At 39.7% G+C, this 16,869-nt stretch overlaps 1 protein-coding gene across 1 annotated transcript in view; it reads left to right on the forward strand.

The window, feature by feature from the left end:
• Positions 1-16,869, forward strand: part of LOC137649188 (flagellar attachment zone protein 1-like) — a 34,226-nt gene that overhangs the window by 944 nt on the left and 16,413 nt on the right. Inside the window, exon 1 of the mRNA XM_068382176.1 lies at positions 1-212. This exon is cut by the window's left edge and continues 944 nt beyond it. Within this exon, the coding sequence (XP_068238277.1) occupies positions 1-212 (212 nt within the window). The remainder of the gene's footprint in view (positions 213-16,869) is intronic.

Below are 16,869 nucleotides of genomic sequence, written 5' to 3' on the forward strand. Positions count from 1 at the left end.
GAAGAATAAAAAATTGGAAGAAGAAATTAGGAATCTAACTTCAGTGGCAGACGAATTTGCAATTTATAAGGAGAAGTATCAACATATGATGGAAAGAAACATGAACCTAGAGAGGGAATTAAACCATAAGAATTACGCTATTACCCAATTTGTAGACGGTCTCTCTCAAATACACCCCGAGTTGAAGGAATTATATCATATGGAAATTTCTGGTGAGCAGACTGGGGATTTAATATGGGATAGCCAGTTGAATAGATTCGCCCTTCAAGAGACGAGAAGGCAGGGCTGGAAAAAAAACTAAAGAGGAATTATATCCCAACGCAAAATATGAAAAAACTGGGGTTTCTATCCCCACCAAAAAAAAAAAAAAAGTGGTGATTGTAATATCGGCACCAAAAAAAAAAATAAATAAAATGGTGATTATAATATCGCCACCAATAAAAAAAAAAAAAAAAAAAAGGTGATTATAATATCGTCACCAACAAATAAAAAAACAAAAAAATGGGGAGTATAGTATCCCCACCAAAAAAAGAAAAAAAAAAATGGTGATTATAATATCGCCACCAAAAAAAAATATTTATAGGAAAAAGGGAATAAAATTTTTCTTTAATTTTATTTGGAAAGGATTTTTTTTTCCTGTTTAGTGTTGTTTGGAAAGGAATAATCTTTTTGTTAAGTTTTGTACTTCACCCATTCTGGACAGGTTCAGGACATCAGTTTCACTGGAAAGGACACCTGAAAATATTTGGCTTGAAGGACGCTTGGATGGACTGCCCCCAGCTTAAAGGATGCAAGGCTTAACTATCCAGCTTGAACGATGCTTGGAATAACCTGGAGGACAACAGGATCTGCAGAGGGAAAAAACCTGGCTGATTCTAGTATGCTGTGTACCTTGATGGACAAGTACAAGATGTTTGTCAAGCGTACAAATGGTCGGATATCTAGATCTATTCCTTTGGATACCAACCTTCGGGTGGTTCTGGGGGAATAATCTAGAAGACTGGCTATGCAGAGGGATGAAGCTGGGATTCTTCTAGTATGCAGACAAGTTCTTGGAGGTTGAACCAAGACATCTTTGGCTGGGAAGAGAAGCTGCATCTTTTGGAGGTAGGCATTCATGGTTAGGTGGGCAGCATCAGTCCAAATTTTTAGGAACTCACAGCTGTGGAGCATCAAATAGCAGGAGCAGAAGATAGTAACAGCTAGCCAAAGTTAGCAGCAGTAGCAGATCCAGCAGCAATGGAAAAGAAACAGTTAGCAGTAGCTTGCAGCAGCCGCAGCTGAAGTTAGCAGCAGTATGCAGCAGACGTTAGCAGAAGCAGCTAGCAGCAGCTAGGAGCAACAGCAAGCAGCATGTGCTAGCAGCAGCAGCTTGCAGCAGCAACAGTTGCAGTAGCGAGCGGCTGCAGCAGGAGCAAGCAGCAGCTGCAGTAGGCTGCAGCAGCAGCTAGCAAAAGCAGCAGCAGCTACCAAAGGTAGCAGCAGCTGCAGCTAGCAAAAGCAGCTGAAGCAGCAGTCTGCAGAAGCAGCAGAGAGCTGCAGCAGCAGCAGCCGCAAGCAAGAGCAGCAGTAGCAGCATCAAGCAGCAGCACTAGCAACGCTAGCTAGCAGTAGCAAGTAGCAGCAGCTAGTAGCAGAAAGCAACAGCATGCAGCAGCTAGTAGCAGAAAGCAACAGCATGCAGCAGCTAGCAGCAACAGTAATTAGCAGCTACAATTGATAGTAGCTAACAGCATCAGTTATGAGCGAAAAGTCTACAAACAGCTGGGGGTCGTGAAAAACAGCAGGAACAGAAGCAGCAAAAAAAAAAAAAAATAAATAAAATACTAAAAGGATTAAAAGAAAACTAAAAAAAAAAATGCAGCAGCCAGAGGAGGAAGAGAAGCAGGAGGAGAAGCAGCTGAAAAAAAAACCTAAAAAAAGAATATAAAAACCCCAAAAAAGGAAAAAAAAAGGAGCAGCAACTAGAGGAGGAAGAGAAACAGGAGGGGAAGCAGCAAAAAAAAAAAACCTAAGAAGATATAACCCCCCCCAAAAAAAGAAAAAAGGGAGCAGCAGCAGGAGGAGGAAGAGAAGCTGGAGGAGAAGCAGCAAAAAAAAAAAAAAAAAAAAAAAAGGAGCAGCAGCAGCAGGAGGAAGAGAAGCAGGAGGAGAAGCAGCAAAAAAAAAAAAAAAAAAAGGAGCAGCAGCAGCAGGAGGAAGAGAAGCAGGAGAAAAAAAAATGAGCAGCAGCAGCAGGAGGGAAAAAAAAAAAGGGAGCAGCAGCAGCAGCAGGAAAAGAAGCAGGAGGAGAAGCAGCAAAAAAAAAAAGAAATATATATAAAAAAAGAAAAAAAAGGGGAGCAGCAGCAAGAGGAGGAAGAGAAACAGGAGCAACAGCAGCAAAAAGAAAAAAAAAAAAAAAAAAAAAAAAAAAAAAAAAAAAAACTAAAAAAAGAATATAAAAACCAAAAAAAAACCCCAAAAAAAAACAAAGGGAGCAGCAGCAAGAGGAGGAAGAAAAACAGGAGGAGAAGCAGGCCCCCCCCCAAAAAAAAAACCTAAAAAAATAAAAAAAATAAAAAAAGGAGCAGCAGCAGCAAAAGGAGGAAGAGAAGCAGGAGGAAAAGCAGCAAAAAAAAAACAAAAACCCTAAAAAAAATGTAAAAACCAAAAAAAAGAGAGAAAAAAAAGGAGCAGCATCAAGAGGGAGAGAAGCAGGAGAAGCAGCAAAAAACAAAGCAAAAAAAAAAAAAAAATATATATATATATATATATATATATATATACATATATATATATATATATATATATATATATATATATATATATATATATATATATATATATATACGAAAAAGGGAGCGGCAGCAAGAGGAGGAAGAGAAGCAGGAGAAGCAGCAAAATAAAACAAAAAAAACTTTAAAAAAATATATAAAAAGAAGGAGCAGCAGCAAGAGGAGGAAGAAAAGCAGGAGGAGAAGCAGCAAATAAAAAAAAACTAAAAAAATATAAAAACCATAAAAAAAAGAAAAAAGAAAGAAAGGAGCAGCAGCAAGAGGAGGAAGAAAAGCAGGAGGAGAAGCAGCAAAAAAAAAAGAAAAAAAAATATAAAAACCATAAAAAAAGAAAAAAGAAAGAAAGGAGCAGCAGCAAGAGGAGGAAGAGAAACAGGAGGAGGAGCGGCAAAAAAAAAAAAAAAAAACCTAAAAAAAGTATAAAAAAAAAATAAAAAAAGGAGCAGCAGCAAGAGGAGGAAGAGAAACAGGAGGAGGAACAGCAAAAAAAAAAAAAAAAAAAAAAAAAAAAACTAAAAAAAATATAAAAACCAAAAAAAAAGAAGAAAAAAAAAAGGAGCAGCAGCAAGAGGAGGAAGAGAAACTGGATGAGGAGCAGCAAAAAAAAAAACAAAAAAACCTAAGAATAAATACAAAAAAAAAAAAGAGCAGCAGCAAGAGGACGAAGAGGATCAGGGGGTGGAGCAGCAAAAGAAAAACGAGAAAACCTAATAAAAATTATAAAAAAGGAGCCGCAGCAAGAGGAGGAAGAGAAGCAGCAAAAATATAAAAAGAAATCCTGAAAAAAAAAGAGAAAGGATCAGGAGGAAGTAGAAGAAGAGAAGTACGAAGAGAAGCAGCAAAAAATAAAAAAATTCCTTAAAGAAATATAAACCCCCCCCCAAAAAAGGAACAGCAGCAAGAGGAGGAGGAGAACAAGGAACTTTGTTTTCACAAGGAAATATCCTTTGATGTAAAGGTACAAGCCTACATTATAGGATAAAGTACTGTCTTAGTTGGAAGGATCAAGTAGTTGGATTATGGAAGATGGACATAAAAAGGAACTTTGATTTGAGGAGGAAATATCCTTTGATGTAGTGGTACAAGCCTACATTATAGGATAAAGTACTGACTCAGTTGGAAGGATCAAGTAGTTGGACTATGGAAGATGGAAAGAAAAGGGAACTTTGTTTTGAGGAGGAAATATCCTTTGATGTAGAGGTAAAAGCCTACATTATAGGATAAAGTACTGTCTCAGTTGGAAGGATCAAGTAGTTGGACTATGGAAGATTGAGAGAAAAAGGAACTTTGTTTTGAGGAGGAAATATCCTTTATGTAGAGGTACAGGCCTACGTTATAGGATAAAGTACTGACTCAGTTGGAAAGATCAAGTAGTTGGACTATGGAAGATGGACAGAAAAGGGAACTTTGTTTTGAGGAGGAAATATCCTTTGATGTAGAGGTACAAGCCTACATTATAGGATAAAGTACTGACTCAGTTGGAACGATCAAGTAGTTGGACTATGGAAGATGGACATAAAAAGGAACTTTGATTTGAGGAGGAAATATCCTTTGATGTAAAGGTACAAGACTACATTAAAGGATAAAGTACCGACTCAGTTGGAATGATCAAGTAGTTGGACTATGGAAGATGGACAGAAAAGGGAACTTTGTTTTGAGGAGGAAATATCCTTTGATGTAAAGGTACAAGCCTACATAATCGGATAAAGTACTGACTCAGTTAGAACTTTCAAGTAGTTGGACTATGGAAGATGGACATAAAAAGGAACTTTGATTTGAGGAGGAAATATCCTTTGATGTAAAGGTACAAGCCTACATTAAAGGATAGAGTACCGACTCAGTTGGAATGATCAAGTAGTTGGACTATGGAAGGTGGACAGAAAACGGAACTTTGTTTTGAGGAGAAATTATCCTTTGATGTAGAGGTACAAGCCTACATTATAGGATAAAGTACTGACTCAGTTGGAACGATCATGTAGTTACACTATGGAAGATGGACATAAGAAGGAACTTTGTTTTGAGGATGAAATATCCTTTGATGTAGAGGTACAAGCCTACATTAAGAGATAAAATACCGTCTCAGTTGGAAGGATCAGGTAGTTGGACTATGGAAGATGGAGAGAAAAAGAAACTTTGTTTTGAGGAGGAAATATCCTTTGATGTAGAGGTATAAGCCTACATTATAAGATAAAGTACTGTCTCAGTTGGAAGGATCAAGTAGTTGGACTATGGAAGATTGAGAGAAAAAGGAACTTTGTTTTGAGGAGGAAATATTCTTTGATATAGAGGTACAAGCCTACATTATAGGATAAAGTACTGTCTCAGTTGGAATGATCAAGTACTTGGACTATGGAAGATGGACAGAAAAAGGAACTTTGTTTTGAGGAGGAAATATCCTTTGATGTAGTGGTACAAGCCTACATTATAGGATAAAGTACTGTCTCAGTTGGAATGATCAAGTAGTTAGACAATGGAAGATGGACAGAAAAAGGAACTTTGTTTTGAGGAGGAAATATCCTTTGATGTAGTGGTACAAGCCTAAATTATAGGATAAAGTACTGACTTAGTGAGAACGATCAAGTAGTTGGACTATGGAAGATGGACAAAAAAAGGAACTTTGATTTGAGGAGGAAATACTCTTTGATGTTGAGGTACAAGCCTACATTATAGGATAAAGTACTCTCAGTTGGACCGATCAAGTAGTTGGACTATGGAAGATGGACAGAAAAGGGAACTTTGTTTTGAGGAGGAAATATCCTTTGATGTAGAGGTACAAGCCTACATTATAGGATAAAGTACTGTTTCAGTTGGAACGATCAAGTAGTTGGAATATGGAAGATGGACAGATAAAGGAACTTTGTTTTGAGGAGGAAATATCCTTTGATGTAGATGTACAAGCCTACATTATAGGATAAAGTACTGACTCAGTTGGAACGATCAAGTAGTTGGACTATGGAAGATGGACAGAAAAAGAAACTTTGTTTTGAGGAGAAAATATCCTTTGATGTAGAGGTACAAGCCTACATTATAGGATAAAGTACTGTCTCAGTTGGAAGGATCAAGTACTTGAACTATGGAAGATGGACAGAAAAAGGAACATTGTTTTGAGGAGAAAATATCCTTTGACGTAGAGGTACAAGCCTACATTATAGGATAAAGTACTGACTCAGTTGGAACGATCAAGTAGTTGGACTATGGAAGATGGACAGAAAAAGGAACTTTGTTTTGAGTAGGAAATATCCTTTGATGTAGAGGTACAAGCCTACATTATAGGATAAAGTACTGTCTCAGTTGGAAGGATCAAGTACATGGACTATGGAAGATGGACAGAAAAAGGAACATTGTTTTGAGGAGGAAATATTCTTTGATGTAGAGGTACAAGCCTACATTATAGGCTAAAGTACTGTCTCACTTGGAAGGATCAAGTAGTTGGAGTATGGAAGATGGACAGAAAAAGGAACTTTGTTTTGAGGAGGAAATATCCTTTGATGTAGAGGTACAAGCCTACATTATAGGATAAGGTACTGTCTCAGTTGGAAGGATCAAGTAGTTGGACTATGGAAGATGGACAGAAAAAGGAACTTTGTTTTGAGGAGGAAATATCCTTTGATGTAGAGGTACAAGCCTACATTATAGGATAAAGTACTGTATCAGTTGGAAGGATCAAGTACTTGGACTATGGAAGATGGAGAGAAAAAGGAACATTGTTTTAAGGAGGAAATATTCTTTGATGTAGAGGTACAAGCCTACATTATAGGCTAAAGTACTGTCTCACTTGGAAGGATCAAGTAGTTGGAGTATGGAAGATGGACAGAAAAAGGAACTTTGTTTTGAGGAGGAAATATCCTTTGATGTAGAGGTACAAGCCTACATTATAGGATAAGGTACTGTCTCAGTTGGAAGGATCAAGTAGTAGGACTATGGAAGATGGACAGAAAAAGGAACTTTGTTTTGAGGAGGAAATATCCTTTGATGTAGAGGTACAAGCCTACATTATAGGATAAAGTACTGTATCAGTTGGAAGGATCAAGTACTTGGACTATGGAAGATGGAGAGAAAAAAGGAACTTTGTTTTGAGAAGGAAATATCCTTTGATGTAGAGGTACAAGCCTACATTATAGGATAAAGTACGGTCTCAGTTGGAACGATCAAGTAGTTGGAATATGGAAGATGGACAGAAAAAGGAACTTTGTTTTGAGGCGGAAATATCCTTTGATGTAGAGGTACAAGCCTACATTATAGGATAAGGTACTGTCTCAGGTGGAAGGATCAAGTAGTTGGACTATGGAAGATGGACAGAAAAAGAAACTTTGTTTTGAGGAGTAAATATCCTTTGATGTAGAGGTACAAGCCTACATTATAGGATAAAGTACTGTCTCAGTTGGAAGGATCAAGTAGTTGGACTATGGAAGATGGACAGAAAAAGAAACTTTGTTTTGAGGAGGAAATGTCCTTTGATGTAGAGGTACAAGCCTACATTATAGGATAAAGTACTGTCTCAGTTGGAAGGATCAAGTACATGGACTATGGAAGATGGACAGAAAAAGAAACTTTGTTTTGAGGAGAAAATATCCTTTGACGTAGAGGTACAAGCCTAAATTATAGGATAAAGTACTGAATACGTTGGAACGATCAAGTAGTTGGACTATGGAAGATGGACAAAAAAAGGAACTTAGTTTTGAGGAGGAAATATCCTTTGATGTAGAGGTACAAGCCTACATTATAGGATAAAGTACTATCTCAGTTGGAACGATCAAGTAGTTGGACTATGGAAGATGGAGAGAAAAGGAACTTTCTTTTGAGAAGGAAATATCCTTTGATGTAGAGGTAAATCCTACATTATAGGATAAAGTACTGTCTCAGTTGGAAGGATCAAGTACTTGGACTATGGAAGATGGACAGAAAAAGAAACTTTGTTTTGAGGAGGAAATATTCTTTGATGTAGAGGTACAAGCCTACATTATAGGATAAAGTACTGTCTCAGTTGGAACGATCAAGTAGTTGGACTATGGAAGATGGACAGAAAAAGGAACTTTGTTTTGAGGAGGAAATATTCTTTGATGTAGAGGTACAAGCCTACATTATAGGATAAAGTACTGACTCAGTTGGAACGATCAAGTAGTTGGACTATGGAAGATGGACATAAAAAGGAACTTTGATTTGAGGAGGAAATATTCTTTGATGTATAGGTACAAGCCTACATTATAGGATAAAGTACTCTCTCAGTTGGAAGGATCAAGTAGTTGGACTATGGAAGATGGAGAGAAAAAGGACCTTTGTTTTGAGGAGGAAATATCCTTTGATGTAGAGGTACAAGCCTACATTATAGGATAAAGTACTGTCTCAGTTGGAACGATCAAGTAGTTGGACTATGGAAGATGGACAGAAAAAGGAACTTTGTTTTGAGGAGGAAATATTCTTTGATGTAGAGGTACAAGCCTACATTATAGGATAAAGTACTGTCTCAGTTGGATGGATCAAGTACTTGGACTATGAAAGATGGAGAGAAAAAGGAACTTTGTTTTCAGGAGGAAATATCCTTTGATGTAGTGGTACAAGCCTACATTATGGGATAAAGTACTGACTCAGTTGGAACGATCAAGTAGTTGGACTATGGAAGATGGACAGAAAAAGGAACTTTGTTTTGAGGAGGAAATATCCTTTGATGTAGAGGTAAAAGCCTATATTATAGGATAAAGTACTGTCTCAGTTGGAAGGATCAAGTAAATGGACTATGGAAGATGGACATAAAAAGGAACTTTAATTTGAGGAGGAAATATCCTTTGATGTAGAGGTACAAGCCGACATTATAGGATAACTTACTGTCTCAGTTGGAACGATCAAGTAGTTGGACTATGGAAGATGGAAATAAAAAGGAACTTTGATTTGAGGAGGAAATATCCTTTGATGTAGAGGTACACGCCTACATTATAAGATAAAGTACTGTCTCAGTTGGAACGATCAAGTAGTTGGACTATGGAAGATGGACATAAAAAGGAACTTTGATTTGAGGAGGAAATATCCTTTGATGTAGAGGTACAAGCCTACATTATAGGATAAAGTACTGTCTCAGTTGGAACGATCAAGTAGTTGGACTATGGAAGATGGACAGAAAAAGGAACTTTGTTTTGAGGAGGAAATATCCTTTGATGTAGAGGTACAAGCCTACATTATAGGCTAAAGTACTGTCTCATTTGGAAGGATCAAGTAGTTGGAGTATGGAAGATGGACAGAAAAAGGAACTTTGTTTTGAGGAGGAAATATCCTTTGATGTAGAGGTACAAGCCTACATTATAGGATAAGGTACTGTCTCAGTTGGAAGGATCAAGTAGTTGGACTATGGAAGATGGACAGAAAAAGGAACTTTGTTTTGAGGAGGAAATATCCTTTGATGTAGAGGTACAAGCCTACATTATAGGATAAAGTACTGTATCAGTTGGAAGGATCAAGTACTTGGACTATGGAAGATGGAGAGAAAAAAGGAACTTTGTTTTGAGAAGGAAATATCCTTTGATGTAGAGGTACAAGCCTACATTATAGGATAAAGTACGGTCTCAGTTGGAACGATCAAGTAGTTGGAATATGGAAGATGGACAGAAAAAGGAACTTTGTTTTGAGGAGGAAATATCCTTTGATGTAGAGGTACAAGCCTACATTATAGGATAAGGTACTGTCTCAGGTGGAAGGATCAAGTAGTTGGACTATGGAAGATGGAGAGAAAAAGGAACTTTGTTTTGAGGAGGAAATATCCTTTGATGTAGAGGTAAAAGCCTACATCATCGGATATAGTACGGATTCAGTTGGAAGGATCAAGTAATTGGACTAGGGAAGATGGAGAGAAAAAGGAACTTTGTTTTGAGGAGAAAATGACAATTTGTCCTAAATTATATTTTTCCTAGCTATACAAACCCGTAATCATTTAATATAGGAATTCCTATGTTAAATGATTAAAGGTTTGTATAGCTAGGAAAAACACAATTTAGGACAAATTGTTATTTGTTCCGACGCGATATACAAACCTCGTACTCATTTAATATGGGAATTCACTTCCGCTCAGCTGAACCAGCCGGAGAGAAAGAAAAGCAGGAAGTTGTGCTGATTGGTTGGCTGGCGGTATGGGGGCAGAGCCTAGCTCCCCCCCCCCCCCCACCGCCAGCTGCTTTCCTCATTAAAACGCTTTAGGCTCAATGTGGAACATGAGACGGGTGGTAGGGCGGGCATTTATATCAAATGATTACGGGTTTGTATAACTAGGAGAAATAAAATTTAGGACAAATTGTCATTTGTTCCGACGCGATATACAAACCTAGTAATCATTTAATATAGGAAGACTCAGTGGTTGGTGGGAGGTCTGCCTTTGCTGCTTGTGGACAGCTAACTGCTCGGATATAGACCTTGTCTCGAATGAGAGCAAAGGACTAAATCCATCTACCCGTCTCTTGACCCGACATGATGGACCCGCCCTTCTTCCTATGAAAGGCCTTGGCAGGATCCCTCCCAATATTACTGTATCTAGAAGTACCGGCTTAACGCTACAAGGAATAAAGATGGCCGACGATTATGGCGCCATCCGAGTACTCAAAAAGTAACGGAGGAGGAGAATTTTATAACGGCTCCTCTTTTATTTTGCCACTTTTTCCCCTCGAAGCATAAACGCAATGCGGGGTGCAGATTGCTATGGGGCATGTCAGGAATACGTCCCGATATTATGCGATATCCTATAAGGAAACTTTAAGGATATTCGCGCCAGGAGGTAGAATTCTGGAGACCTTAAGTTAAATTCTCTGGGAATATCACTGTAGATAAATATGCCCTATGAAGCTACTGAAAGGAACCTTCCATCAGGACGACATGGCCTGAGCCCCAAAATATGGGTATAACAGAAGACTAAAATTGTTGAGGCTAAAGATGGATTCAAGAAATTAGGACAGTGATATTACCATAATCTACCACAGTAATACCCTCTGAGTTCTCTCAAGATTTGCTTCCTCTTTTCATCTTGAGCCCACTTTTTTTTAACATCTTGACTTTTAGCTTGATTGGTATTTTCTTATTACATACCATTCCTGCTACCTCCCTCCACTTCCCCAAAAGATCCTTTTACCTTATTCTCAACTTCAGCCTCACATCCTCCCTCCTGACTTAAAGGCGATATAAAGTATTTGAAGTGTTCCACCTCCTTTATAAAAGAGCCTCCATTTCCATGCATAGCTATCCTGCGCCTACCCTCCTTACTGCTCTCCACAGCTTCTTTCTTCTTCACATTTAGTTTCAAGTCACCCCTCTCCAAAGTGTCGTGACACTATACCATGTAGCACTAATTAAGTTAAGTCTAGTCTTGTTTCATCTTTCTATTGCTAAATACTAACTAGAATTCTAAAGCTTTATTCGTACTGTATCCAAATTGTGAAACGATATTCCTCATCAGAAATTTAATCTTTGGAAATTCAGAAGTTCAAACTTGGTGTAATATATACGCTTCAGTTGAGCAAGTTGATATTAGATTTGCTCACATTTTATTAGTTATATGTTTATTGAACATTTTTATTCCCATTGGTATATAATTTTTGGTTATTTATATTCAATAGTCTATGCTTGACTTATCAGTTTCTTTTCTCTACTGGGCCGGTTTCCTTATTGGGGTCCTTGAGATTGTAAAATTCTACTTTTCCTGGATAATGATAATAATAATAATAATAATAATAATAATAATAATAATAATAATAATAATATAATATCAAGAAAATAAAACAATTACAATAATAAGAAAAAGGTTAAGCAGAAAAGACGAATTATTGATATGAACGATTGAAAAGGATATGATATTTGTATTTAACAAATTTGACAAGATATTAGGATTGTCTATTTAATGTTTTATCTAGCTTCATTTCAACTCTCTCTCTCTCTCTCTCTCTCTCTCTCTCTCTCTCTCTCTCTCTCTCTCTCTCTCTCTCTCTCTCTCATACAACATTCAGAATATCTGAATCAAAATATTCTACTAACGAGGGAAAAAACCACACAGGATATTTTGTCATCATTTAATGAGGAAAAAGGCGAATCTTGTAGTTTTACCAGATGGGGAATGTTTCACATAATGAGAAAGTTGGTGCACCGTGTACAGAGGCTTCGACGTAGGCCTAAAGTTTTACGTGTATAACTTTTTAACTTTGTAGTCTTTTTTTTTTATTCAATTAAAAACAAACCGACAGAAAAAAATAATGCCATAAAGGTTTGCGTTTTTTTTTAAAGTTTAGTTTTAACTTTTTTCGAAACGAAAGAATTAATTTTTAAAGACTTTGCTAATTTATTTATTTCTAAGAACAGACAAACTCACAAATACATACACACATATTTCTATCTATCTATCTATCTATATATTATATATATATATATATATATATATATATATATATATATATATATATATATATATATATATATATATATATATATATATATATATATACAGTATATATATATACATATGAATTTCATATACATGTGTTTTGAGGTATAGAAGATGGAGAGAGAGAGAGAGAGAGAGAGAGAGAGAGAGAGAGAGAGAGAGAGAGAGAGAGAGAGAGAGTTCTTAACCCTTATAACCTTCCTTTCTTCAGAAAGCACGCTTACCTGTTTCTTAGTTACCAAACGAAACCGATTTTCCTGTTATGGTACAGCGGCATAGCAGACCAATTGTTCAAATTGGTCTAAAAGCACCAAAATTGGCACACATGTAGATTAATATATTCTAAACATTTTTGGATATGGAGGCATTCAAGATTAGCCCTTAGGAAGATATGGCGGCCATTGTTCAAAATGGCCGCCATTTAACATTAGCGTCATTACATAGACTTCATTATGTGTCGTTAGTTTGGTGCTAGATGGGCCAAAATTCCCTTTTTTTACATCAGAATTAACATCAATAAATGTTTAACAGATATTTAGATGAATCTTCTCAAAAATGGCCCCCAAACTGGCCGCCATTTTGTGGAAAAAGTGGACATTTGATGAAGATTTCAATACTCAATGACATAATACCTCTAATAACCAGTACCTGATTTCAGGAACACACTTTAATTGCTCAAGTTGCTTTTTTATTTCAAATTGCTGGCAAAATTGCTAGTCAAAATAATACACAGAGTACGGGAAGTTTACAGTATGGTCAGATTGTAGTTATATAGTCGACCAAAAGCCCAGTCTCTAGGCACAGTACTTGTGTAATCCTGCAGTACATACATGTAATACAATAACGTAGATTTTGCCACACTATGTTAATTATGATTCCGAACTTTTCAAATCTGGTCACCAGAATTATGAATGTCTACAGATCATAATGTTGGTTAGCAAGTTTTCTGTCCCAATCTACTGGCATTCGCCTTCACAGAAACATAGACCAGTGCATTGCAGTGAAGCGTTCTTGCACTTGCAGCGGTTTTTGCAGCCTTTCTTGCATCCGCAAGACACCAGCTCATAGCAGGCCTTGGATGCCTCAGGGAGTGTGGTCCAGAGTGGTGTGTAGAGCCCATCATCACTCCGATGCCAGCCCCAGTCTGTTGGTGGAGGGAGCACGGGCGTTGGTACCAATGCCTGGCCCCAGACATGACCACCCTGAAGGGCATATCTCTTCACATGCTGCTCCAGAGCAGCGTAGGTTGGCGGGATGTTCTGAACAGAGTTCGTCTTTGCAAAGAGCTGCTTTCTCGCCTTGTTGACGTCCTTGCATTTGCTTGTGCGGTCATACAGGAGTATGACAAACCTCTCGATGACATGCATTGTATCCTCTTGGATGCTTGTGGGTGCATTTGCCAGACTCAGCAGGGCATCAGTGAGTTCTGGCAGCGTGTTCCATGTTGCCCAGGCAGATTTCTTCCCATGTCCGACGTGTCTCCTCTTGATCGTGTGGATGCAGATTGAAGTCGTCAAATTCCACAATCACTCTAGCAACCTCCGGTCCGGCAACCATCCAGCGCCTCAGTGCAGTTGGATTGTCTGTGAGGCCGATGGCTCCTCCATCACCCTTGACATACGCGTTGTTCTGCTCATGTCCTTGGTCAAGAGGGATTGCTGAAAAGATCCTCTTGGTCTTCTGGACTGTGAAGTGTCCCTTGCTAAACTCTGTGAAGACGTCTGGATGTTTGTTTGCCAGTTCTGCCATGTCCCGTAGATGCACTGGTATCCATTGGGCATAGTTCGTGTGGTCTAGTGCGAAGAACCATGGAGCCAGTTCTGTCAGAGCACCCACGTACATGCTTCTCTCAGAGATCGCACATAGATCAGAGTGGACAGCTCCAGTGCCAAGACTGTTGACCAGTACTGAAACTGCGGATAACTCTGTTCTCTCTGACTGCACCAGTCTTCGAAGCTTTCAGGGTGCTCATCATCTTCTGTATTGGTGGTGCTGTACTTGTCATAGGCACGCCGTTGGAGATTATACAACGCAGCCGCTGTGACTTGGTGTGCTCTTCTGGTGCGTGTGACGTGAGCTGCTCGAAGAAATGAGTCTGCTATTCCTTCAGTTGTGATCTCTGCTTGTACCAGTGCTTGGGTCCACCCACTTCCCTGCAACCAGTCACCCAGGGTCTTCAGTGCCGTCATCTCAATATGCAACCCCCCAAACATCACCACCAGTTGGTCTTCTCCATATGTGTTTGGCCACTTCCACTGGATCTGTTTTGCTAGAGTGAATAGTGGCTGGTCGCAAGTCAGAACTGGAGTTTGGCCTGGGTTGAGATGTTTAACTGCACTCCTGACTACATCAATAGAGTGTCTGATCATTGCCACAGTGTGAGCACTCTCCTGGAACAAGGGAAGCAGGGACGTTGGTGTGATGACTGGTTGCTTTGGATCTTGGTGCCTTGCATGGTATGCAGCCCATGATGTGTTTTCACAGGCCTCAACATCATCTTTGAGAACACTTCTCGTGTTCTCCAGCCACATATACTCATCTTCTATGTGCTGCTCACAGTTGTGGCGTCTAAGAGAGGTCACAGAAGTAGCTGGGATCATTTGCCCTTTGACAGAAGAAGCAACAGGACGTACATCCGTGTAATATTCTGGTAGAGGCTCAACCGTCTTTGATCCAGTATCACGCCCAGTGAGAGCAATGCTACGATCCACTCCCTCATCTGCACACGTTGGGTGTTGAAAAAGCGAGATTCCTGTTCCATGGAATGAATTCTTGGCTGTGGTGGCACTTGGGTTGTGGTCAATGTTGTCCACAGCCGCAGTTGTGAACACATTGCTACGCAGGGTAGGCGGGCAGACCACTTCCTCTATGCGGTACAGCTGACACACGCTGTTTCCCATCTGGGCAGAAAGACGTAGGACTCTGTCATATGAGATGCTTAGGCCCAGAGAGAAGAGCTTGTCCACAAGTCCTCTCTTGCGTGTTTCAGCATACAGCATCAGCCCAACATAGGTTGGAAGAGGAGTTTCTTGAGACGTACTGTGTCTGACAGCTGGAGGCTCCTGTGTCTTGGTTGCTCCCTGCTTCCGACTTTGCTTGACACTGTTGAACTTGAGAAGCTGCGCAATGGAAAGAGCTGCTTGTGTTGAAGAGGAATGGCTTTGATTCTTGATGGTGGGGCCATCCAGCACCATATTTACCATTGCAACTAGTACGTTTGGCACAGAGTCCTCCTGACAGCCGCCCGGGAATGATCCACGGAATTGGTAAGTGTCTTCAAACATATATCGACGAACTATCTGTGCAGCACGCGCAAGGTGAACTGCCTCAGTGTCACAGTCTTGCTCGCAGGCTTTGCCTAGCGCTTCACCAATGTCTTCATCAAACGCTAGTAAAACATCTCGGCCTTTGCTGTGGGATCTCAGGCCTGGTATCTGGGCTAACAGGCGCTCTTTCAGCCTTGTGCTATTAACTTTCTGGCACAAAACAACCCCGAGCTGTTCCATTCTTGTTGTGTATAGCTTTACAAGTTCTGCGAGTCTGAAGACTGGGGTGGTGCCCTCTTCTAGGTGGGTTTCCTCGATATACAGGACCAGTTCAGCCAGTACGATTCTTGACATTACACCTTCATGGTCAGTTTTCTGCTCGGCTTCTACAGTGGTCTTTGCACGATAGTAAAGAGCCAACAAACACTTGGAATGGTACTTGGCCTCCAGAGCCACCATATCACCCATGCTGAGCCTGGCTATGAGTTCATTGTCCCCAACTTGCGCTGCACACTTCCGTACGCGTGTGTCCACCTGGAAGGTTGTTACTTCATGTAGGGTCTCTGTGCCAGACTTTCCACAGAAAAAGCAGGAGGTGCCGCTGGTAGTGGCTTCTGAAGAGTGTGTTCTGGCGCGCTTGGCCTGGACATTGTCAGTACTATCAAATGCTGAGCTGCTTGCGATGCGTCTCTTCTCTGCTCTTCGTAGCATTGTGTTATTGTATTTGAGCATACATGTTTTATGCCACTTGGCCTGGTGGGCAACCATTGTCGCCTCAACACCTTGTCCTTCATCTAGTCTCTGTAACTGAACAGTTCTTGGCAGTTCTCCGAGTTCATCAAATTTGACCAAGTTTGCAGCCATTGTCGTGTATCCACTCCCAGGGTCTCGGCGTTTAGACAGTACTGGGCAGACAAGTGACTCTGTTGTCTCCTCTTGACATACAAGACACAGCTTCCAGTTTGTCTCAGGAGGTGTTGTGGGAGTACGTTGCTCAAAAGTATCGACCAGTTGGAACTTCTTTGCCATGGCTGCAGTCTGGAACAACGAGTCTCTGATGTCAGGTGGTGCTGCTGCTGCCTCACCTGCAAAGACACAAAACACCACCATGTTACCACAAGTTACTACTACAAGCACCATGACTATCAACACTATACTATTACTGCAGCCGCCGTCACTGCCACCAACGCTGCCGCTGCAAAGTAAAATTCATTTTCTTGTGAAATGGTAGCCAAATTATTTGGTAAGCACAGAAGTATGTGTAATTGTACAATACTTATCACCTCTAGCACACTTATCACCTTTAGCATCCACAAAAAGACAAATTATGGTACATATTCAATGACGCTAACGGTAAATAGCGGCCATTTTGAAAAATGGCCGCCAAATGTGCTACGGGGAGAATCTTGAATGCCTCCAT

Source organism: Palaemon carinicauda, chromosome 11, assembly GCF_036898095.1.
Source record: "Palaemon carinicauda isolate YSFRI2023 chromosome 11, ASM3689809v2, whole genome shotgun sequence".
Lineage (NCBI taxonomy): Eukaryota > Metazoa > Arthropoda > Malacostraca > Decapoda > Palaemonidae > Palaemon > Palaemon carinicauda.